General features: G+C 44.7%; 1 protein-coding gene across 1 annotated transcript in view; it reads right to left on the bottom strand.

Moving 5' to 3' along the window:
• The window catches only part of LOC128140187 (ras and Rab interactor 3-like), a 174,376-nt gene that overhangs the window by 32,125 nt on the left and 116,926 nt on the right, over positions 1 to 25,325 (bottom strand). Inside the window, exons 18-19 of the mRNA XM_052783723.1 lie at positions 17,679 to 17,865; positions 13,902 to 14,016 (exon numbers count right to left, since the gene is read on the bottom strand). Of these exons, the coding sequence (XP_052639683.1) occupies positions 13,902 to 14,016; positions 17,679 to 17,865 (302 nt within the window). The remainder of the gene's footprint in view (positions 1 to 13,901; positions 14,017 to 17,678; positions 17,866 to 25,325) is intronic.

Genomic DNA, 25,325 nt, shown 5'->3' with positions numbered 1-25,325 from the left:
GGGAATGAGCCCTTGGTATTGTAGTAGAGGACTGCAGTGACTACCGTAGCCCCCGTGCTGGGACTATTGTGTTTGTCACGATACATTGCGCTTGTCGCACCTGCCGTGCTTTACAGAGATGTGAGAACATGATGTAATTCCTTCAGGTTATTGCTTCAGTTCCCTGAGCATGTGCAAATCTCCTTCTGGCCCTTATTCATGCACTAGGCTGGTGGTGGTATTAAGAGAAAGAGCTTTAGCTGGATAGAGGGAAATTTAGATTACATTGCTAGAAGTCCTTAGGGTGTTTGCGGTGTCCTTCTGCAACAGCTCTGTCTGTTTGAAAGTTCCTGGTATCTGTCCCTAACATTGTTCCCTGTATTACTTTTTGATGACCTTCTGGACAGTACTGTTAGGCCTTCAAGTGCTGTGATCTTGTAAAACACTGCCACTGTTTATCTGTTTTCTCTTCTGAAGGCCTTTTTATTTCTTCTGCAATCTGATGCCTCTGCTTCTTCCATCTGATGTCTAAGCTGTAGTTTCCTTTTTGTTTGCACAATTTAGAATGTCTTGCAACCCAGGTCTGTTTTGTCTTTCTTGTCTTTCCTAGTGATTCTTTCATGAAACTGTCAGTTGTTTCTGTTTTTCCCCCTCATCAAGGAAGCGCAGAAACTTCCCTGGTTTGGACTTCTGCCAGAGTCTTCTGTTGTGCATCCAACTCATGCTTTCTTACAGGATTTCAATTTTATGGTTTCCTACAGAGTTTAATCTTTCTGGCCGCCATGAAAAAAAGTCACTGCTGGTGGCAGTTCCTGGGAAATTGAAACTAATGAATTATGAAAGTGATAAAGTGTTAATGAGCTTGGGTCTAGAGTGTGAGAGAAATCTATTTTTAAACTAGGTTTTTCACAAAATATAATTGCATTGTGCAGAACAAAATTAATGCCATTAAACAAGATGCAAAACACAGGCTTTTGCACTCTTCTCAGGCTGGGGTTGAGTGGAGGGGGCACTCGATAGAGTTGACTGCTTCCCTGTGCACCATGTGTGTGTATCCTGGTGCTAAGAAAAAGGACCGTCCCCACATCTAACAGCCATCGGAGTCTTGGCCACTCCACTGTACTTTGGCTCATCCACATTCACCCAAGCAGATGGGCAGCGCCTTGCTGTCCACTTAGATTTTATGCCTTTAGTTCAGCATAAAATCCTGCTGCTGCCTGGTCTCGTTGCCTCTGCTGCAGGATGCTTGAGCAGAAACTTGTTACAGTAATTTCGCTGCTCTGTTTCCTCCTTATTGCGATTAGTGTTTCAGCAGGGTTGAGAGGGTGGCTCTCAAGGGTACTTCAAGCACAGCTAACCCAGCTAAAACAAAAGTGTCACAGGTCCTCAGTGCTTTCCTTACAGGTGTCCATGTGAGCAGTCCCGGCAGGCCCACGGGCACTGCCAGCTGTTTCAGCGGTTAAGAGCAGAGCACAGTCTGGCAAATGGCTGTTTGGTTTCAAAGCGCTTGCCTTCCTCGTCAGATCCTCACCCTGCATCTCCTTTTTACTGCTTGAATAAACACCTTAAAGTCTGTGGAAATTCTATACCTGGTTTGCACTGTTTCTTCAGCCAGAGGCTGGGGAGATCCAGGACTTCTTCCCAGGACCAGACGGCAACATGAGGTTTAGCTGGGGTTTCAGAGGTAGCCACCCAGGGTCTGTTTTCTTGCTCTCACATAGCAGGGCTGAGGGGGAAAATGTGACCTTTCTGAAATGTTGAGGACTGAGAGGGCTCCCAAGGACACCGAGGGGAGTAGGGTGACACATTCGATTGGTGTTGTCCCTGCTGTAAGCAGCTGAGCACTGTGGAATCATTGCTGGAGAAGTCACATTTTCACAGGTAATTCAGCATCCACCCATACGCTACAATGGCAGTACAAGATTTATGCTGCCCAGCATGGTGATTCAAACTGTCAGGGCTCAGGGCTATGGCTGACAAGACAAACTGAATGTAGATATTTGCAAGTTGCTCTCAGAAGGCAAATTTCTTCGGTAAAACTTTGTGAAGTAAACGAAGCTTTCAGATATATAAAGGGTCTCCCCTGTGCCTCATGTAACACAAAATGACACTATGATTTGAAATTCTGGGGGTTTAGTTCTTAGCAACAATTTCCAGGTTGTATAGATAATCTTGAGAATCAATCCTTATGTGAAAAATGTATGTTATCATACAGATGTATTTTATTAAGAACATTTTTTTCCCATTTGCTTTGGAGAAAAGTTTATTTCTCTGGCTCTGAGATACATCAAGAAATACCATAGAGTTGAGGTTAATCATATAGAAAAAGGAAGTCTTCTGAGCATTTTAAGGGAAGCCATCCGGTACACAGAACCACATTCTGTGTGACAGACTTCCAGGAAAAAAAGACCACACTTTCCAAAGGTGAGTGATGAAGAGGACTAACCCACTTTGAAATGGCAGAGGTCAATAGGGTGGAAAATAAAAGAAAAAAATGGTATTTCTGCTTCTGAGAGCTGTGATCCCACCTAGTTGCCAACCTGGTGGAAGAAGGTCTTCTGATTTCCACTCTTCTGAGTGGGATAAATTGATTTGAGGGTCCTACTCAAAGGTCAAAGTATGAGGTCCTTACTGCCCTCATTTTACTTCGAGCAGTATCTTATTTATCATCTCATTTACAAGTCTAAACTCTTGTTTATTAAGCTCTTTAAGATCTTCAGATAGCAAACTCTGTCCAAGGGCAAAAATTATAATTTGCTCCAGTTGAGCCACGGAGACAAGGGCACTGGTATTATGGGTACTGATTTAGAGTAGCTGTTTTAAAACCAGTAAGCTTTTTGGGTTATGTTCAAGGTACTAAGCAGAGTAGGGTAAGACAATATTATCCTAGAACAGGACGCATATTCTCTAGCTCTGATTACACACAGATTTTGCATTATGCCTCTTGGGAGTGAAAAATAAGGCAAAAACCCCAAACAACAAAGCGAGGATTAACAAAGCTAACAAGACCCTGAGGGCCTCTTTCCAACAGGCTTTCCTACAATCCTATCGGTTTAAAGCCTAAAGTAAAAATGAAAATGTTTGCATGGTGAGAGGAGAGGTACCTCTTCAGGATGAGAGTTAAAAAAAAAAAAAAAGAAAAAACCCACCCACTATAAGCAACCAGAATGTTTCCAAAACAATGTGTAAACCACACAGAAACCTGGCACTGTTACATCCTGAAAAAGCAGCTGCACAGGTGTCTTATGTTTTAAAAGTGTTTTGTGTTTTAAAATAAGCAGCACGTCAAAATGATGTGGAACTCAGCTCAAATGAGCAGGACTTGGTGAGACTTTGCTTTTCTTGTGCACGTGTGCATTTAGAAAAGAAATTATGAACTTGCACAACAGGTTATAAAATGTGTCCTCATACCATGTTTTACAATATCCCCCAAGCCCTGGGTCGCTGTTCTTGCCAAACCAAGACTCTGGGCTCCTACTTCAGAGTAGTCTCCTGAGTGGGAACTCCTTGACACTAACTCCATTTTCAGGGTTAATAACAATGGGGATAATGGAGAACTCATCCTTGGCAGGCAGACTGACCTTGGGAAGATGTCTAGGTTAGACATCCTTAGGGGACTAGAAATCATTCAGTCTCTAACTCCAATCAAACCACAGACGGTAGACCAGACAATGATGAAGTCTCCTGTGTCCTTATGACAGCCCACACAGAGGTGGCCTTTGGCCTTGCACTGCCTGTGGAAGCAGATGAGATCCAGCAGAAAGCAACAGCAAAACGGCACTCCTTGAGCTGGAGGCCAGAGCTAGGGTAGAATTGTCCAGTTATCCCATGCCATGGGGTGGACTTGCTCAATGGTAGGTTTTTCATGCCAAGAAGCTGCGTAGGTGACGGCAGACTTTTCTCGCTAATGAGAAACATGCATAAACAGGGGAAATTAGCCCATGCTGAGCCCTGGGTGATGCAGGCAGATTGTTATCTGTGTCTGAGTGGGGCTAATCTGAAGATAACTAGGGTAGCTCTACGTCTTCAGAGCTGTCACACAGACACACCATTGGCAGCAACAGGAACCACATTAAAAGATAACATTTGTCAGTCTACTCTCCTTAACAGCAAGGTGTCTACCATACTGAACAGGAGTCATTTACTATGGGAAAATAGGATATTAGCCTGCATGACCAGAAGGTCTCCTTACATGCAATTAAACTGCTTAAAATTTGAACCTTAAGGTCAACTACATATTCAGCTTTTCCAGCCTCCCCCGCTAAAAATATGCAAACTTTTATTCATTGACTGGCTAATCCTTGAAAAAAGTAGTCTTGGACAAGTTCTGCTGCTGAAATATATGATTTGCTTAATTGATATAGAATCAGCCATTTTTGGTGAGAGAAGGGAAGAAGGATCTTCTCTCCCAAGGGCCTTGATAACTCTGTTGTTATTTTTTCCAGCACATTTCTGCTTTTTTCAGGCTAGTCAGGCCCAGAGCTGACAACAGTTTCTTACTTTGCCTCAATCCCACACTCCATCACGCAACAATAAAGCTGAAGTAAACCTGAAAAATTAGCTTCCCTCACAGTACGGCAGCAGAGTTGCCTGTCAGGCTATACAGAAAGCATACAAAAAATGTCTGAATAGTAGTATTGGTACCTCAGCGCTGAACAAAGTCAAGTGCTCGGCAGGCAAAGGGCCTCTCTGCAGCCCAGTAAATACAGTTGCTGGCCAGGAGCTGGGCTTGTTCAGGGCTGGTGGTACGCAGCTGGCCGAGCCCCTTCAGCAACCTGTGCCTCAGCTCTCACTCTATTAAATGGGTGCAATGACACTGACTTCCTTGGGAAAATTCAGCTGAGTTCAGCTCGGCAGGGAGGGGAAGGGGCTGCTCCTCGGCACGCTGCCAGCGATGCTCTGCCTCGAGGAGGTTGGCTGCTACAGGGCAATTTGGCCGCAGTTTTGCACTGACCTCCCACCCATCCTGACAGTGCTTGCCCCATATCTGCAGCCTCCTCTCCTTGCATCACGAGGCAGCTCTGCTGGGTTCCTGCCTCCGTGGGCAGCCTCCTTTCAGCTTCGCCCACAGCATCTCGGATGCTCACGCCATCATCCAGTGCTACAGGATGTGACCCCATCCTTGGCCGCCTACTACCTCTCTCCATCCTGTTCCCAGACCTCTGTCTCCAGTCTGCCACCCACTCTTCTCAAAATCACCAGCCACCCCTCCATCCCCATATCACTTCCTTCTCCTTTCCAGGCTTTATTTCACATAACCCAGCACACGGTAGCACCTCCAAGAAAGCATTGCCCCACCACACCGTCCTGCTTTCACATCCCCACGTCCACGCTGCTCGCTCCTTCCCAGCCACAACCTGCATGAGGGAGAGGAAGACAGGGACCAGAGGGGCATGAGGTCATGGACACACGCAGCTGGCGGATGAGGGACGGTGAGAGCGCTTCTTGTGACAGCAGTGTCAGCTCAAAGTTACAGCCTGAACTCACCTAAAACCTGGCTCCTGCCTCTCCTAGGGACAGTGCTCACACCCTTTTCCATCTACTTTACTTGTGCTCATGAGGCTGCAGTACCCTAACTACTAGTTACTGGGACTAATGATGTTTTTGCCTTTATATATATATATATATATATATATATATATATATATTCAGTAAAATCATAGTCTATAGTAAACCTGAAGATGCTTAATGACCTTCCTGGCTGGGAGACAAGTCTCCAGGGCAGTTCATGAGGTGGTTGCCAAGGCAGTCCCCTCTTTGTCTGCTTTATTGCTGAATAGCAGCACGGGGTATAAAAAACCCAAAAAACCCCTTGATCTTTTCACTCTGTAATGTCAGGTTTAGCCTCTCATCTATTCAGAGGAAATCAGACCTATAAATAGTCCTACCCTGCTTTTCATGCCTTAGTTTACAGTATTAAGAATTCTTCTTTCCGGTATTGAAAGCTGCAGGGTTTCCACTCAAGGAGGACAACTGTTTCTGTTAAAGTGACCATTTAAAAAGAACTATGGTACCATCACAGTGATAACAGAAGTAACTGAATGTACTTTCTGATTGGCCCTTCTGCCTGCCCTCTGATGAGCCAGAGGTTGTCCTAAGAGATTTGACTTAGGAAGGATGGGATGTACATTTACTCCTTGGATTGTCCTCCTCCAACTGAAAAGTCCCTTTAGCACCTGTGTAAAATCAGTCCAGGAGCCTTGCAGTGCTATTAACTCCACATGATGAAGTCTATCTCAGCCCGCAGCAGCAAGCTGAGCTCTGCAACATGCCAAGGGGTGTATAATTGCATCTATAGGGCATTACTGGGCTTTTTCAAGCACGTTGAGATACCTCATATGAGTTAATTCAACTGGAAATCTGCACTGATTAAATAGATGGAGCACTTTCTTTAATTTCCCCTGTATACAAGGTTATCTACCAAAGAAAGGAAGGTTATGGTTTTTGGGGAGATCACAGGTGAGACACTAACCCAGGAAATATTTATGTTTTATTTATTTTTTCACCACCATCCCTCTGTAAATCTTAGCAGTATTTCTCCCAGAACCTGGATCTTAGAGAATGGGAACTGCTTTTGCTGCTCTACTGAGACATCCCTTCTGAGAACTGCCATCTGCCCTGAGCTTGCCCACAGACTGACTCAGTCTCACTGGCTGGTTCCCTCTCATGGGATCACTCAGGCTAGCAGGGACCCCAGGAGGTCTCTAGCCCAAACCCCTGCTCAAAGCAGGGTCAGCCATGAGGTCAAACCAAGTTGCTCAAGTCTTCATCCAGCACCGTCTTGAAAACCTCCCGTGAAAATCTGCAAGTGCTACACAAATAAATGGCTTCATCTTAGAAGTCAGTGTCATGAATACCAGCCCATACTTCCATTCATTCACTTCAGCTATGAAGTGAAAGATCCCCTGTTTCTGACCTCAGTCAGTACCACAGATTTCCACCTTTTCCATCTCCATTCCAGTTCAGAAGGGATCCAAAATAAATGCAATAAGAATTAATTTTAAAAATGGGAGATTGTCTTCCTATAGGTTATTTTCCCTTATCCTCTGTTTTCTGAGTATTTAAGAAATTTTAAGATTACATCTTTAGGTTTTTCTCTGCAATTGTGAGGGTTATTTCTCTTTCTGGGGAAAAAAATATAATTCTGCCTATCTTCACTCTACTTTGTGATTCCAGCAGGCAGGGTGCTAGCAAAAAGACTTGCAAAACTGAGGAAGCTATTGCAAGAGCTGCCAACATTTCCACAAAAATATTCATATCACAAAGATCATCTGCACAACTGGCCACTCTCATTAAAGGAGCTAAATTGTGAGTAGACTGCAGTAGCTGAGCTATCCTCCCATTTTTTCCCATGACCTCATTTGTGCAGTACTTCAATGCAGTTCATGTGGGAAAATACCACCTGACCATGCTGTGCCATGTTAGCAGTGAGGACTTTGGTCTCTGAATTTGTTAATCCAGCCTCAGCAACATGTATTAAAAGAAATGTTAACAAAATAAAACAGGGAAATCTGCCATAATGGACCATATCTGGCCATAGTGGCCAGGGCACCAGCAGAGTGCAATAGGCAAGTCCATTATCAGCATCTGAAGGAGTTTAAGCCAACAAAGAGCATCTACTGAGTTGTTCCTAGTCAATCTGTCTTCTCTGCCCTGCCTCACGCTCACTTGGTGAGTGCCCTCATAGTGCTTGGACCTACCGACCCATGCAGGGACACAGGCAGGAATTTGTATCCCTTGCACCTGAGTTCTGCCATCATGCCAAGCGTGCTCACGTCCCTCACCTCAGGATGGCTGGGCTGTAAAGATGAGGGCTTCCAGCAGCTTTGTTTAGAGCTAAGCCGGCAAAGATGAACAAAGTCCATCCCCATGTTACTCTAATGCTCCTCTGTAAACGTGCTGCTGCCTGATTACTGTCGTTTAATTACCATCTGTTACTGCTACAGGACAGTCAGAATGACTGCTCATGCCCTTTTTATCCTGTGCAGACGGCATTAGTCTATAATAAAAAACTTTTTTTTTTTCCCCTTATGTGCTTGGGAAGGAGGAATGGAAGTGTAGAAGTGGCTGAAGTAACTTGGTAATGATGGACAAAGTTGGCTTTGAGAGTTAAGCTTGCTTTCACAGCGTTTGACTGCACCTATTGCGGATTATTAAGGCAGGAAAGTAGGTTGTGAAATCTTAGCCCTTAAATAATCTCTTCCCTTTTCTGATTGATTTCACCCTTCCTAAAATCCAGTGTGCAAAGGAACACTTTTGCTCGTCTAAATTTCCGTTTTGACTCCCCAGCTAGGCCTGCATTCCTGCTGCCTCTAGACCTGGTGTAACTCTTCTTTCTGTCCTGATGGACAGAGCTTAGAGGGTGGTGGATGTACAAAGTGGTCAGGTCCTCATGAACATTCATGGCAGACAGATTTCCTTTGGTAAAAGCAGTTAGAGAATTAACCAGGCAGGTAAACTGCTGCTGTGTGTTTTACTTGAGTTGTGGTCTTTTCTGAAATCCCTACTGTCTGTCTCAAGCATTTCATACCAGGCTCCAGCCTGCACTGCCTGAGCTCAGTCTAACTTTAAGAAAGACCAACCAAATATGGTGACCAGGGCAGGACACTGGATTTCTTTATCAACTTCTTTTTTGCTACTAGGCTTGCAACTTTTTAGCAATACTCAGTGATTGCTTTTAAACTACTTTTGAGTGCAGTAATTGCCTGTATCTTTTCTGTCAAGGTATATTGTAGGTCCTTACCACAAGCCCATACCATATAACCTGAAGTACAGCTGCTGTCCATAAATGAGAAATTGTGTATAATCTACCGTGTCCAATGGTACCGTGTCTCATCTTTCAAAGGTGGTATTAATCATGATCTGGACATTTTTATGTTACTTGGAGATAATTTATTTTGGCTTTGCTATTTGATTGTGTCAAGGTTATTTCAAGACCTCCGTTATGCTTCAACTCTTTCAGTGTTTGTCTCCAGAGAAGCTGGGAGGGTCAGAGCAGGCAGAGTTTTAATTTAAATTTCAGAATTTTTCTGTAATAAATGAAGTAACCATACTACAGACAAGGCTTCACTACAAACCCCTCTTCAGCTGTTTACTTATTGATTTTGGGGGCTCAACTCATACTTGGCCCAGCGTGTTGGAAGAGATGCTTCCGAACAGCTACACCTGGTGGCAGATTGTCCCCTTTGGGTATGGTTTAAATACAGAACAAGGACAGCAACTCCACAATGTGAACAGACCCAGGAAAATAAACCTCCAAGTGAGCAAAGCCAGCTGCAGTGATGGGGGAGGCAGGGGGCAGGAGCATGATTACAAGAGCAAGCATCCATAGCAGGATTAGGCCAGCCTCAAACCCCTTAGGACATGAGCCCGAGGAGTTCAGTACTGACTTGGCAAATCAATTCCATAGTTATTTCTATAAAAATTACTAATAATATGAATAATATGTTCTTCTTTATTCTGTGCAATTGCAGATATTTCTCCTGTTTAGCATCATTTTGCATATTTGGAAAGGAATTACATCCTCTTTTTTTGGTACAGAAGAGTTTGGAAAATAATTACTACACATTCCGCACCAAAGCGTATGTGCAATACTCCTGAGAAGTATATGGTCAACTCATGTGTTCCATGAAGTCAAATTATTTTCAGATATAATTGATTTCCCAGAAAAAAAGGAAGCATTACACTCAGTATATGGTGCTAGAGCATTCTTCTATTAAAGGACTTTACCCCCTGGCATGTGTCTTCATAACCCTTTGTGAAAGTAAAAGCTACTGTCACTACCTGCACCAAGTGGTTTATCATACTCGGACGCTTCTTTCAAGCTTTCAGTATATGTTACTTTAAACGTGCACATTTACTTTAAACATCTGATTCTTTTCTTTTTAATACTGCTGCAATATCACTGATGTCAGTGGAATGATCTCTGACTGTATTACACATAAAGGGGAAGGAGAATCGGGACCTGAGGTTACAACCAGTTTGCTGTGAAGAGCCAAGGGTAGGAGTCAGCTGAGGAAATGGTGCTCAGTTCTTGAGGTATGTGAGGCTAGCGCTCCATTTTGGGATGAAGCAGAAGTAAGGGACAACTCTCAGAACTGAAAGCACATAAAGTATTTGAGATTTTAGCAGAGCTTGAGACGTATCTCCCAACACTGCATCTCTAAATGGAAGAAATCTTGTAACAAGCCTTCTCTCTGGGAGATTTCCACCGTTCTGAGTAAGAAGTAAGGGATCCTTCAGGCTGAGAATCAAAACCACAGAGATCCAAGGCTTTGAAAGTTACCAGGTTTCTCAACTTTCTGATGAACCATGTGGTATCTGCTGTTGGATCTCTACCATACCTGCTGCTGTGACCAGGCTTTAGCCTTTATGTCAGAGGAATTACAACCAAAGATGAAGAACCAGAAGAAAATTTTTAAAATCCAGTTTCTTCATTCTCCTGTTTTATGATTCTAAGGGCTACTTCACAGAACAGGTGAAAATTCCCCACAAAAAAAAAAAGGAAAGAAGTTTCATTTCTTGACCCTCTTACCTAGTGGGTTCTTTGGGGATTTCCAATTTAAAAAAAATCACAATTAAATCTGGTCTTCCCCTCAGAAAACTATACTTCCCTAAATACTTCATCAAATGTTAACAGAGCAGATCCGATATGGGGAAAAGAAAGGGAAAAACAATGATCCACCATTATTTGGCAGTGCAATGCTAGGAAGCTTCCTTTTCTTGTACTTCATTGAATGGCCATCTATATATGCATCTCGGGCTGGGCAGCAACCTCTGCCCTGTCATCATGATACTGGGGAAAACCTCTTCAGATACGATCTGAAAAGTAGGATGGGATGAGAACAGCTTTTTACAAAGAGCTGAGCAGTAAAACTTGCTGTTTAAAGCTGCATGTGGTAAAAGTAAGAGATGGACATCATTGTAGAGATGGCACAGAGCCATCATGTCACCTCTAAGGATAGTGCATCCTTCTTTGTGTCACTTGTGAAGCTTAGATTGCACTGAGTCCTCATGAGAAGGACAAGATGCAGCTGGCAAGGTGCTCCAAAATAGTAAGCTGGGACGGGTTGCAACTTGAATTTTAACAGGAATGGAGGATCTCCGTAAAATCTGAGCTATATACGTCAAGGCAAATTCAGCTTTCAGTCTACATCTGAAGGCATCAAGTCTGTGGAGTCTAACGAGCTGAATCGAGGTAACAGGAAGAAAAACTTGTTCCCACTTCTTCAAACCCTTTAGGAGGAGTCTGCTCTCAGAAAGGGACAAACAGCTCTCTGTGGGGCGCATTACACCGTTCATTGCTTATGTGCCAACTCGGAAAGGAAATACTAGGAGCAGGCCAGAAAAACCAAAACTGCTTGTCTCCAGAACAGCTGGGACTGGGGATTCTCAAATGGCAGGGAAATTACAGCTGCTCCTTTTGAAGGGCACTGGAAGGGCACCAGCTCTGCTCCATTTCATGCAGACTCAGAGCAGGTAGCTATCAGGAGGATTCACCTCCTTGTCTGCGATGTTCAGTAGCAAGCTGAAACCTCCTTTTAGCAAGCACAGAAGAACTAAAGAGGGACTTCCTGAAGTTAAAGACTAGATGTCTGAAAAATCCCTGCCAGTCTACAGCGGTCCTCAGGCTATGCAGCTGGCATGCTTTATACACTCTCAGGAAGTATAACACCAAACTTTCAACTGACTTGCATACCACAGCAAGATAATGTCTCTAGGGGAGCTCAGAAGTATCCTACCTTGACACTTACAGAATACCCAGGAAGAGTGAAGGGCACTTCATTAAGCTAAGGTAATTCAGACATACCAGGGTACTTAGAAAGGAAGCTCAGATTCTAGTCTTAATTCTTTTAAGGCATTTGGACAACATAAAATTTTATTTCCTAAAAAAGTTTAGAAAGCAGTTAGAGTAAAGCAGAGACAATAAATCAAAGCTAATGTATTAGGTTACTCTGAGGCACAGAAGATTTACCATCTCCCCTTGCACCAGATATAGTCCTTTGGCTTTACTAACAGGAATTAATTCTATTTCTTCTAAACTCAAAAGCCAGGCTACTTACCCTAAATGAGAAAGGAAGCAAAAGCATGACTGTTTCCATGCCCAGTGTGTTTCTGTCAAAACAGTGCAGGATGGAGAACTGAGAGGCTTTCTACAGATCAACACTGACAGAACTCAAGCTAAAAATAATGTGAATATCCACCATAGGAATGCATCAGCCTCATGGCCGCTGGGATTGCTGCACATGTGATGGCAGTTCTCCTGCTTTTTGAATGAAAGCTAATTTTTAATTATCCTCCTCCACTTATTTTGTAACTTGTATGAAAGTGGTGGAAACTGATTTAATTCTTGCTCCTACCAGAAAGCTGTGTCTCTGAACACATCCTTTGTGTTAAGTTAGTGATAAATTAGAAATAGCAAGCAAGTAAGTTTGAAAAACATGGCAGAAAAGTCTTTCTAGCTAGGCTAGCTCACAGTGAAATTTTTGTACTACACTTTACTTTGCCTGTCCTCAAAGAAATCAGATTTTATGGCGTAGGACACAGGTCAAGAAGTATCATTTCTATAAATAAAATTTCTAGGATGGCATGATTAAATTTTTTAACTTTTATCCAAAGGAAAACTTGAATCCTCAAAAACCAATTCCCCACCATGCAAAACTTAAGCCCTAGGTCAACTTCAAATAACTAAAGAAAAAAGTTTCCCCTCCCTGCAGCTAACCCCTGCCCTTGTATTCTTAATCTAGACATCTGAAGTGGTGGCAAAAGGTTTGCTATTCCTGCTTTCATGCAGGAGCACTGAACATGTGCCTCATCTCTGCAATTGCATGCTCCAAGGTGCACGCAGATGAGAAAGAAAGCTTTCCTGGGGGGTATGCAGGAGCCAGGCAGGCAGCTGCGCTCTGTGCAGGAGCAACGCTGCAACTGCCTTTGGTTTTGTGCTTGAGATTAGAGCAGATTAAGAGATTCACTTGTCCCTCTGGCTTTAAAGTCTGTTTATAATGCAGAGGTATGCAAAGAAACATGAGAAGGAAAAAAATTCATTTGAACAACTGTCAAGGGGGAAGAAATAAGCCACAACATTGATCAGCGGAAACACAAGTGTTTTAGCAGAGAGTAAAATATATACCCCAGGGAGCTGGCTTTGGGGCAAAGCTCAGTGCCAGAGGATTTGGATGCTTTCATATAAATAAATAGCATGAAGTTATTGTGATGAACTCTTTCAAGTGCATGTTTCTAGGACTATCCTAAAATTCCCGTGTTTACAAGTATTTCTTGGAAAGTGGAAATCATATGCATTTACACCAAGGGCTGCATCAGACATGGCTGACTGTGAACTGGGTACATTTTTGCTTGCTCACGGTAGACTTGGCTGTCTGATTGGGAAGAGCACTGATACCACCAGCCCCGAGACCCAGCTGCTTCCCAGAAACAGCGAGGCATTTAAAACAGTCAAACAGTTTAGGAGTAATCTGTTGTTCAGTATGACTGTATGAGGTGCATGAAAAGGTAATGTAGCAGATGTCAGATGCCTGGTGGGCCCCAAATTCAGTGGCAGAAATAGAGACAAGAGTCAGTCAGTTAACAAGGCTTAATCTGTCAGTGCCTTGTGCTTTCCTCAGGACTTCCACCTGGTGAAAGGCAGCTCCTCTTGCTTGATGAAAGCGCTGGCCTGGTCATCTGAGGGTGTTTTATTTTCCTGTTGTGAGTCTGTAAATGATAACACAAGGTGCAGAACCACAGGGGGAGCTGAGGTAAAGAAGCCGCAGGAAATATTAACTGAACTACACCGTAAAAGCAAGACCTGCTGCCGGTCACAAGAGGAACTTTCTCATTACAAGTGAGATTACATAAACACTGGTGATCACAAGAGAATTCAGTACAATAATCAGAACAAGACCAAAAAAGTGTAAAGAATTTACTTGATTTTTCTTCTTTAATGTTGTACTCCAGCACACTGGGAGCCTCGTTCTGCACTGGCAGGCGGACTGCAAGGACCATGTTGTTCATGTTACCCTCTCTCCTAACCAAGAATATCTGAAAAAGGAGAAAGGAATCAAGAGCTTAGCTACATTATGTGAGCTTCTGAACTTTAATTTAGGTCATTGGCAATGAAGTTTTTTATCAGTACAATCCACCTTTAAATGATCTTATTTTAGCTTTGTTCCACTTGGTTGAACTTTACATGACAAAAATAATGAATAAAGGGACATTTCATCTGGGTGAAATTCAGACCTGTGAAGGAACCAGCAAAATTTCTATGCATCACTGATGTCCCACTTAAACTCAAGGCAAACTATTTCACTAACTGAAGAGTATAAAGCTGTACTCGCAATTTGTCAAGTGATGCTCCTCACATAAGTGCCCGAAATCATGGACAATTCACCCTAGAATGTCCCAGTCCGGGTCTAAAGCAAAGGAGTCACTTGTACATTGAGAGAGAAAGGATTCAAATGTCCACAAGTGGAACATAAGGCTAAAGGCTCTGGTGGCCACAGTGTCTCATGGCAGAGTTTTTTCATGGGACCAGAAGATCATTTAGGCTGGCAGGGGCCCCAGGAGGGCCCTCGTCCAACCCCCTGGGTGAAGCCGTGAGGCCAGACCAGGTTGCTCAGGGCTTTGTCCAGACAGGTCTGGAGAACCTCCAAGGGTAGAGGCTGCACAACCTCTTCAGGCAACCTGTCCTGCCACTTACTGTCCTCACAGGGAGAAAGTGTTTCCCTGTGCCCGGTCTGAACCCCTCTGGTTTCAATGTACGCCTGTCGCCTCTTGTCCTCCCACCATGCAGTGCTGAGCAGAGCCTGGCTCCATCTTCTCCATGACCTCCCTGTAGGAACCGGGGGGCTGCTGTGTGGTCCCCCTGAAGCTGTCTCTCCTCCTGATTGAACAAACCCTGGTCCCACAGGCTCTCCTCAGTGGGTCTGTGCTCATCTTGCTGCCCACCACCCCTGCAGGGCCTTTCCTGCAGAGTTGCCCAGCCAGGCAGTGCCAGCCCAGATCGCCGCCGGGGGTCTGCCTTCTCAGGGGCAGTGCTTTGCCTTTGTCCTGTTGAATTTCAGAAGGTTCCTACCAGCCCTGTCCTCCCAGCTTGTCTAAGATCCCTCCTGATGGCAGCACTGATTTCAAGTATATTGACTGTTCCCGAAATCACAGAGCAAATGTGCTTGGAAGGAACTTTGGAGATCGTCTAGTCCAACCCCCATGCACAAAGATGGATCAACTACAGCAAGTCACTCAGGATTGTGTCTTTTCAGGTTTTTATTATCTCCAAGGACGGAGACTCTACAGCCTCTTGGGCAACCTGTTCCAATATTCGATCATTCTGACAGTAAAAAAGCTTTTCTTAATGTTTAAACAGAATTACGTGTGCTTCAATTTATGCCCACTGTGCCTCATCCTTTCACTGGATACCACTGAGAATGGTCTGGCTCAAGCTTCTGTACTCCCTCCCATCAGGTATTCATACACATTGATAAGAGGCCCCTGAGTCTTTAACTGGAACCAGTGGAACCACTGTAGCCATTGGTTCCCACCAATGGGACCAGTGAAATTTAAAAAAAAAAAAGAAAAAGAAGAAAGAGGAAGGAAAAAAGAAAATAGAAAATAGAAAGAAAAAAAGAAACAAAGCAGCAAGAAGGCAGAAGACAAAAGACAATAGAAAAAAGAAAAAAATCTCATTCTTTGTATTGTGTGAGCTCCTAAGTGTGTTTCTAATTAAAGCTCATTGTCAAGGATATTTTTAGCTTGTACCTTGAAGCTGCAGATACAAAGACAAAGTAATCTTCACATTTATCTGTTCTTTGATAGCAGGTTATAGCAGGAGAGGGTCAAGGTACTTTTATAGAAACTGAATTAAAAAATTGGGCTAATTCTGGAGTCTGGATATTAATATTAGAAAGAAGTGTGAGTTGATAAAATGATTCATCAACTATAATGCAGCGGAAATCTATCAAGATAACATTAATTTCTTGGACAGAGAAATTAAAAAAAGCTTGTCTAGAAGCCAGGACCTTTCTCTGCATGAGTCCCAGTCATAAGGGCACCTCCTGTCACTTTGAAGCACCCACACTAAACACACAGCTTTGGGGCAACTTCACAACCTCACACAGTGCTGTCGTCTTAGGATCTGCCATTCATAAGAAATTGAGCCCCATGGGCTCCGGTCCACCAGCAATGCAGCGAAAACCCAAATAAACACATAGCAAACAGGCACATGCCCAAAACAGGCCTCTTTCTAATACAGGGCAGCCCCCACCTTCTACATCACAGTAAGTATCTGCAGGCAGGAAAAAGCCATAGAGGCTCTCCCTTCCCCAAGTCCTACCACTCACGTGACAGCATGGTCCCTCTAACCCACCTCGAGAGACTGCTGTGACCTGGGATCTCAGATGGCACTATCTCACATTGCATCGGTCAAGTGCTTCATCTGAAATTAAATTTAAGCAACGAGAGAAGTGAAACCTGGAAATGAATCACTTCTGTTTTCCTGAGCGGCACGACTGGTTGCCATGGCTCCAAAGGCTAAAATTGGACCATGCCTGTTCAGATGAGAGGGAGGTGGATCTTCTGAGCTGTACCTAACCCTACTGCCTGGGTTAGGACTGGTACGCAAACCAGTCGCTTCCATTTTCACCAGTGGTGGGAAAGGTGTGGTGCTGATTCGGCTTCAGGTGGGCTCAGCGTGGGCAGGAGAGCCTGCCCTTGCCATGAGACACCTCTGATGCATCAGCTCTTCTCCTGCCTGCTTCCAGCTGCAGCTGAAGACTGTGCCTGAGGATGGTGTGAGCAGGAGAAACAGAGGCAAGATTTATCCCCAAAGGCACTCAGAGGTGGGGAACGGCCCTGCCTGCAGGGAGTGACTAATGACCGAGGAGGCTCGGCGCCATACATGGCTATATCAGAGACAGTCACTCAGGTCTCCCTTTACAGTCAGTGCAGAAAACCAAAGAGAATAATTTGCCCAACTTATTTGAGAAGTCTGGTTCAGGGTGAGGTGCACTGCACAGTCCAGGTTGGTCAGGTGAGTCCCACTGGAGGCTGTCACTTGGCTGTGCAAGCTTTTAGCCCTGGGATGGACTGACTCAGCGAAGAGACAGGTCCAAACCTCCTCATAGTAGGAGTGAGTGAATTCCCCCTGTGCTCTGGCATCAGCTCAGGTCATTTGCACCTGCCCTCCCCAGACCTGGCCAGGACACCTACTCCCTGCCATGCCTCACCTCCTAGATCCCGGGAACGTGGAGCTCCCTTTCCTACAGAGCTGTTTTCCTTAAGCGAGCTCTGAGCTTTGCACGAGTCTGCTATTTTCTAACACTCAGCTTATGGGGACCAGTTACCAATTACTGCAATAAAAATGACTCCCAGGAGCTCCCAGAATTTAAGGGCCTTTTCTTCAGGGATTTTTTTTTTTTTATTTTCCAAATTAGGATAGTCAACATACCTATGGGTATGGTGGTGAATGAGAAGGCATCTCCATGAATCTACATGCTAATAAAACCAGAGACAAGATTTCTTGCTTCCCCAAAGCCATTATATCTGTCTTGCGCCATTGTGAGTGGCTGAAGCATCAAAAGGTAATGGAAACAGAGAGCATAGTCTGCTAAACATTTTTGCTTCCACATGAAAAAAAGTGCTGCTCTCCTAACCAGCTCCACCAAGGACGGGAAATGTGGTTATCTGAACTGAAACCACTTTGGACTTACCCCTGCTGTTTCTTTGCCAAGTATTGCCCCAGCCCTTTCCTGGTTCATGTTCAGCTGAAGCCAGACAGGACAGGTCTTGATGAGTTTATCAAGGATGCTGATCCCTGGAAGCGGGAGGCAGTTTCGCAGGGCAGTGGCCTGACAGAGATGTGTCTCTCTTCCCTCTTCGCTGGTATTTCTGACTGGCCTGAAACACAGCAAGGGAGTCCCTTGTAAGAATAACTGCAAATGGGAAACTTGGGGGGAGTAAGGACTGTAAATGCAAACACACAGGCACACACAGAGGCACTTACACACCAGGAGAGTTCCTCGAGGGGCGTCAGACCACAGACACCTTGCTATGACAGATGCAAACTGGGTGCACAGGTCTCGACAGACAGATGTGCCCCGTCCTAAGGACTATGGCCTCATGCTAATGATGCACACCTGGGTTTCAGACCACAGGCTTGCAGGGTGCTTTGTGCTGAGGTCTGTTGGTTTCAGCTCATCTATCTATGTTGCCTAAGCACAGGTACCCAGAGACAGAGGTAAGGGATGCACAGAGGCAGCCAGCGCTGCAGAGGGTAGAGCATGCCTGTCCCCTGGACGCCATCCTCCAGCTGAAGGGTCAGAGCAATGTTTCATGGCTTCAAAGGGAGTGATGTGGTGGAGGAAAGGGGCCACAGACCTTGCCAGCAGCCAGGAATACACACACATGAAGCCACAGTGTCCGTCTGAGGTGTGCGGGGGCCAGGCAGCCTGCAGCTCACCCTGTAGCCATGCCACTGTCAGCACTTCTCTGATCACACAGGAGCTGTGATGGGCACCGGTGTGGTATCTCGCCCTGCTCTCAGAGCCCCTCGGAGGAAGCCTGCCAGCAGTAGCCAGGGCACCATCAGCTGCTCTCATGTTTTGGCAGCCACCCTCTGTGCCCAGCCTAGGTAGTCTGCAAAAAGGCATACTAAGACGTCTCGCTGTTTAAAAATAACACCAAGCGCGCCCTGTTCACCACTGACGAGTCTGCACGGGTGCTGGTGGTTGCAGAGGTGGACGCTCCTCCACCCCTGCACCCAGGGAGTCACCAGTGGCTGATCATGGGGAGGGGGAAATCCTCCACCTCTGTTGTCACTCACAGAGTACAGGAGGAGGAGGAGGAGGTGTTAGGATGCAGTCAGCAGCAAGTTATTCACTACAGAAGAGGTATCTTTGCTGATTCCCAAAGGCTGATCTTCAGCAGCAGAATAATTCAGGGTGCTGCCCTGAAAACAGCCCTAGGTTGCTCAGCACGACACAGCAAGTCCTGCAGGACAAGCCTCAAAGGACACAGACATAGCAAACCCTTTCCTTGCGCCAAGGCGGGGGAATGGGAGGGAGCACAGGAAACGTGGAGAAACACCAGAGGGACCTTCAGGAGGGAGGAAATGAAGACTTGATTTCCCTCTTCTTTTCCTGCCACATTTGTTATTCTGGCCAGTGCTAAAGACATAATTGGAAGCTCCAAAAAGATGCATGGGAGATGCTGAGTCACAAGAGAGGGGCCATCCTGCAGCACTACATGTTAGCAATGCCCAGTCGCACCTTATGTCTCAGACCTTATTAGCTGTACAAGACATAAGAATACTGAAATTATGCTGTTGAGAATATTAAAGATCTGGGACACACTCTCCTTTAGATTCCTGTTCTGATCAGAGACACACTAATTCTATTTATTTTTAGTCCCTGCAGTCTAATGGTAGACTGGTATTAAATGCTGGTTTCTAGCTATGGCGCTGATTCAACTAAGTATTTATACATGTGCTTAGCACTGCAGTCAGTGGAAATACTTGTGCTGAAAGATCTGGTTGTAACAGCTCTACTGGGTAAGGCTATAGACTCATGGATACGGGCTTGTCATTAGATTAATTGGTTTTAAAAGTAAAGAAAATGTAGGAGAACATACACAATATACGTTTTTCTGTACCAGTTTTGCTGCTTAGATATCAGAGCTGAAAAGAGGAGGACTCTCACTTTTGATTTGGCCTTATTTCAATCCTTTTTCCTTTTATTTTTAAAGATACAGATCTCAAAGTAGTACATTTCAAATAAGGTCAGACTTAAAACTACTGAAAGAGAGTCCCTTCAAAGGCCTAACCTAACACAGCATGCCTATCCCAAAAGTTAGTTTTTATAAAAATAGCCTTTCAATCCCAAAACCAACAGTGAGATTTTATTTTTAGCAGGATTTTTTCTTTTGCAACCCTACAGAGACAGCTTCCTTAGAAAATACATGTTCCTCTGCAATCCCAGTTGCTGATTCAGGGTATTAGTCCACAGAATCTTGTTTTTAATCAATCCATTTTTGAGATCATGACCAAGACAGTAAGAATAAGAGAACTGTGCTTAAAAAAGCAAATAGAAATAAGTGAAACACTGTATCTTCACTTGTGATAAAAGCCCAGCTTGTCACACAGGTGAGGAAATTTCTTTCAGATGCAACAGCATATGATTTTAATCAGTATCATCTGAACATATAGAGTAAAATAGTGGAGGACAGCTGTTGGAAGTTAACCTGATTCATCTCTCGGTCACTTTCTTTACAGTAGAAACCGAAAGAAATGCCTAGTAACCATGTGAAAGGAAAACGTGTGTTGGATGGCAACATTCACACTCGGTAATGGGAAAGAAGTAATGAGCTGAAGGAAAAGAAAGGTGAGTTAGAATGAAATGTTCCATAACACTGTTAGCAAGAGCTACTCCCCAAATTAGTCACACAAGCATGAATTTCATCTTGCCAATGATGTATGAAACCTAGATCAAAAGGAGGCCAATGCTGATAATGTCTTGCTGTGGCACCAGAAGGTGACATGCATTGCAATAGCTCCAGTGATGCTGAACTTCGTTACCCATTAATTACATAAGGCGAAAAGGGCCAGCAAAGCACTGATGCTCAGGAATCCCACTGCCTGGAGGGAAATGAGGGATACCAACAAAGACAAGGAAGTAATACAAAGCAGCTTGGACCTTGTGAAGCACCAGGTTGGCACGGTGTTCCCCACGGGGGAACCCAGGCTTGACGCAGGCAGAGGCACCCAGCCCTTTTCTCCCTCTGACAGGCATGTCGTCTGGATGGAGCCCTGCTCACAGCAGCAATGCGGGTTTGGCAACAAGAACAACAGACTGGTGAAGAAAAGTAACAGAACTGACCTTCCAATGCATGTGGCTGCATTTAGGGCCCATTGCCTAAGTTTTGGAGAATGGAAGAAAAACAGAAAATCATTCCAAACTTAGACATACAAGATAAAAAGCAAAGAGTCTGAAAATATTTGTCTTAATGGAAACATCTCATGATGTGAGTGTGTGGGGTCTTTCGGTGCAGACGATTAAGGGCAGTGGATGAGGCTGTCTGGCAGAACAGGAACCCAGCCTTTTAGGGGCCCTCAGGGATAAGACCCCTGGTGTGGGGTATCCTCCCCTCAAAAGCCAGCCCAGAAGAAACTAAGCAGGCTATTGTACCTGTACGGAGGGAGGAAAGGACAGCTCAGCAGAAGGGGACGCTTTGATAAAAAGGAAAGGCAAGAAGACTCATTAATGGGATCATATTAAAACAGGGGAATGTTAGGCTAGATGCTTCCTGGCAGGGACTTATAATAGATGATGGATAAGTTCCCAAGAGAAGGGGAAGAGGACTGCATTGCCCAAACCTCTTAAAATGCCATGTTTAGAGCAGTAGCAAACACTTTATTGAGTCAAATCCTGTACTGGCTAAGAAATGGGAGTGAATGACCTAACGGACCTTTTCCAGCTGTAATGTTGTGACCCATGACACACCAGTTGACGCAGTTATGGCACTGATGCTTGACTTCTTTCCTGGGCACAGCTGTCACAAAGATCCAGATGCTGGGCTGTGGGACTGCTTAATCCAGCAATTTAATCTAGCTCCACAGTAGCTCTGTAGCTGCAGAGAGGAGAGCCCAAGCAGCTCCCTGGGTTCTTGCTGTGCTGCCAGCTGAAGGGATTTGCGGGGCCACCGTGGTGAGCAGCTGGCCTTTGCTATTTCGCTCACTCAGAATTCACGCATCAGATGATTTCTAAGCTCACAGCTTTCAGAAATAACATGCAACTCTCTCCTCCTTCTCCCACAGTCCTGCGTAACCCTTTGACTGATCCAGGCAGGTGCTCATTTTTGTTAAGTGTGATGCAAAGCTCAAAAGCTGGCCCTAGAGCTACCTGCCTTTCATTTCTTTTATTGAGTTCTTACTGCAAGGTACTTTTAAATCCTGCAGCCGCTCTGCTAAATTGAACTCACCTGGGATGCAGGGAGCTGTGTGTTGCATACTGACTGACAACACAGGCTAATTAATTGCACAGTGATTACATTCACACACCTGCCTCAGTTTGGCAGAAGGTATCAGGTTGCTTGTTGGAAGTAATAATAACAACAATGGTGATTTGAATTATTGCAGAGTGACTGTACGCTGAAGTAATGACACCACCATGACTCATTGCTTTCGAAATAAAGAGCCACACTTGGCAGCTGAATATTCCCAGAAATCATCAGAACTGCAAGGGGATGTAATCCACTGAATTTCATGCAGGTGCAGGCCTGGGCATACCTTTGCAAGGGACTTCAGAAATAATGCCACAGACTTGCTGACACTAAGGGCTTCCTGGCTGTACTGTATAGGCCTGGTCACTCTGAGTTTCCCCAAGGCAGCTGAGACACAGAAATTGTGTGCAACAGCAGCAGGGACTGTCAGATGAATTCTTCACTCCTGCACATCTGCAGCTTCTGCCTGTCACCAGACCAGATCTGAGAAGATGCATCAGGTGTTATTAAATCTGAGTCTTAAATCGGAAACCAAATGCTCTCTAGTGCACTGATAAGTAAAGACTGAGGGCCTTAGCATTGTTTAAATAGACGAGCTGTAAGAATTAGGAGTTAGGTTTTTATTATTATGTTTTATTGCTTTTATTTCTCCCCCTGAGTATTAGAAGATATCAAGAGAGAGCAAGAGCAAGGCTTTGTTGTGCTGTCCTCAAGGAAAGAGGTACTCTGGTATATTTATATTTGTAGCAGAGCAGGCACCACAGGTCTTAAAATGTGTGCCAGCTGGCTTGCTACTGAGGGAGGAAGATGGACAAGTGGCCATAAACTCCATGTGCCAGGTGAAGAGCAACTTTTTGCACCAAAGCCACCTGGTACCTGAAGGGATACCATTCAGGACAAGCCAGCTTGTGTTTGAAGCTCACATGTGGAAACCCTTCAAGCACAGCAACGCAGTTTACAAGGAGCACATGAAGCAGGAGGAAAAGATAGATGCTCCTGAAGCTGACACACCAGTCCTGGTGGAAGTAGATGGGCGATGCTGGTAACTTCTGTGGTTAAAAGAGAGAGTTGGGAGCATGGGCCTCATGGAGAAGGGTCAGATGATAGTGCTAAGATTAAAAGACTGTCAGAAAACTCACAGCCCTGTTTTACATTCAGTGTTACAAGCAATCCAGTTGGACTTGGTTGCAGGGCTCTGTGCCACTGGTGATAGAGGCAGATCTCTGTATCCCTTTTTTTTCATAGCCACCTTCCTGCTGAAAAGAGCATGAAGTTCTGAACCCAGCACACTGAAGAAGGAATTATCAGAATTACACGAATAGCAGCAAAAGTGCAACAAGGTTTCATCAGTTAAGACCCTTGCTACATGCACAGCTATGTATGCTTTCCTTGGTTTGATATCACTTCTGATTAGGTAGACACATTAAAAATCTTTGTTCAGACACATGTGAATTCATGTGCTGTTACTTTCAGTTCACTGGGAGTGAAGTTATGCAGTGCCCCAGCTAGAGGACATGAAGCTTCATTTTGTTTCCTTCTTAGATGTAGTCATTTTTCAATGCCTTCTCATTACTCTCATAAGCTAGCCCCTCTTTGCTCACTTGATCAATTCAGATCAAACTAATCCAAGATGGAGAAGAAGGATTCATTTACTTTCCGGACCTGGCTTGACTCACCTTGCTGGATTTTCATTTCTTTCTTCCAACAGGTGGTGGAACTGAGGCACTGCACCCAATCTAGCTACAGGGAGAGCTCTGTCATCTGTAAACTTCTTGAATCATTTCATCATAAAACAGAGTATTAGGAAGATGGGAAGGCAGCAAAGTGACACATGGAAAAACCCATAGCACAACAGCTAACTTTGTGCACCAAATGTTAAGACTGCCTCCCAGAAAATTCAGGCTTTAATAAATGCTTTTTCATAATAGAGCCAAGAGATCTGACAAAAATCAAACCAACAGGAAAAAAACACAATGAAAAACCCAAAAAGCAGAAAGAGAAGAAAGTTCTTGAGGTCTTCAGAGATCACACCCAACTGATTGCCACCCTTTAGTCAGAAATAAAAACCAAGTTTCTTGTTGTCTGACAGGCGAAAAGAAAGGGAAAAGATGTAAGGTGTTAAGCCATGGGAGCTTCCTGCATTGTAAAGTTCTCAGATGTAGAGAAAAATTGGATAATGGAAGTGACATGATTGGCTCAGTGTGTCCCACGAGGCAGGCTTGCCTGTTCAGTAGGCCTTCCTACCTTGCAGAATACTTGTGTTACTGGTCCACCTTGGTGACAAATGCGTAGCTCAGGAAGTTGTGCTTCTCAAACTGTGGTCTGTGGACAACCTGTGGTTGGCAGAGAACTTCCTCTTGCTCACTGCTCTCCTTGTTTCCACTCTACTTTTATGTCCACCCTACATCTGTTTGGTCTTTGATCTACAGTTGATACTCGGTCTTTCCACTCAGCCTGGAAAGCACCATGCTTAATAGCCAAGGCAGCAGCTGTTCCAGCTGCCAAAAGGTAAGGCAAACCAAGGGTCTCCCAAATACCCTGACACCTCATAGCTCAGCAAACCTCTCTGTTCCCCACATACTCCACTTTGTTACAGGGACCCACAATTTCAACAGTGAAGTTTTGCACCCTGTAATTGAAGGCTCACTTCTGTGAGCTTTTCTGTACCTGCCAGGGATTTCCAAACTGCCCGCCTCTGTGAAGGCTAGCAGGGGCTTGCACACACAGACTGCAGGCATCCACATCTCCCCAGCCGGACCCTGACTGCCTCTGTTCGCATATGTTTGCCACAGTGGAGCAAGTCATCACCCTGTGTGGGAGCTCCACTAATGGGCACAGAGGGATCAGTTGTGGGACAGTTCATCTGCCCTTAAATCACTTACCAGCTTACCAAGCCCTCACCTCCCTGGTCACAGAAACCAAGGGAGGAAATCACAAAGATGAGCAAGTGCTATTATACTCCTTGGGGGGAAGGGTGTAGTGGCCACTTGTGCAGATGGAAGAATGCTAATTCGCGTATCGATCTATTAAGTGGCCACAGTTTTCTGCTCACATATGACACCAGATTGCTGTCTTACACAGTACAGGGCTCCATTTGAAGGTCTGATAGACCAGCATCACACTGAAGTAACGGTGTGGAGTTGTACTGCTGCCTGCAGAGCACAGCAAGGATAGCTGAACTAGCTTTTAAGGATGTTAGCTGAGCCACAGGAGTAAGCTCTATGCAAAAACTCGGAGCTTGCTGGCAGAATAACTTAGCTTGTGCTAAGCTGTGGTGCCCTGGCTGCTGCTGTTACCAGGTTTAAAGCCAACGAATTTATTTTTCCTCATTACTGCCATCACGCAGTCAAAGGACCTGACCT

The sequence above is a fragment of the Harpia harpyja genome, chromosome 3, assembly GCF_026419915.1.
Source record: "Harpia harpyja isolate bHarHar1 chromosome 3, bHarHar1 primary haplotype, whole genome shotgun sequence".
Classification (NCBI taxonomy): Eukaryota; Metazoa; Chordata; class Aves; order Accipitriformes; family Accipitridae; genus Harpia; species Harpia harpyja.
The sequence above is the reverse complement of the archived record's forward strand: the minus strand, read 5'-3'. Positions and strand labels throughout refer to the sequence as shown.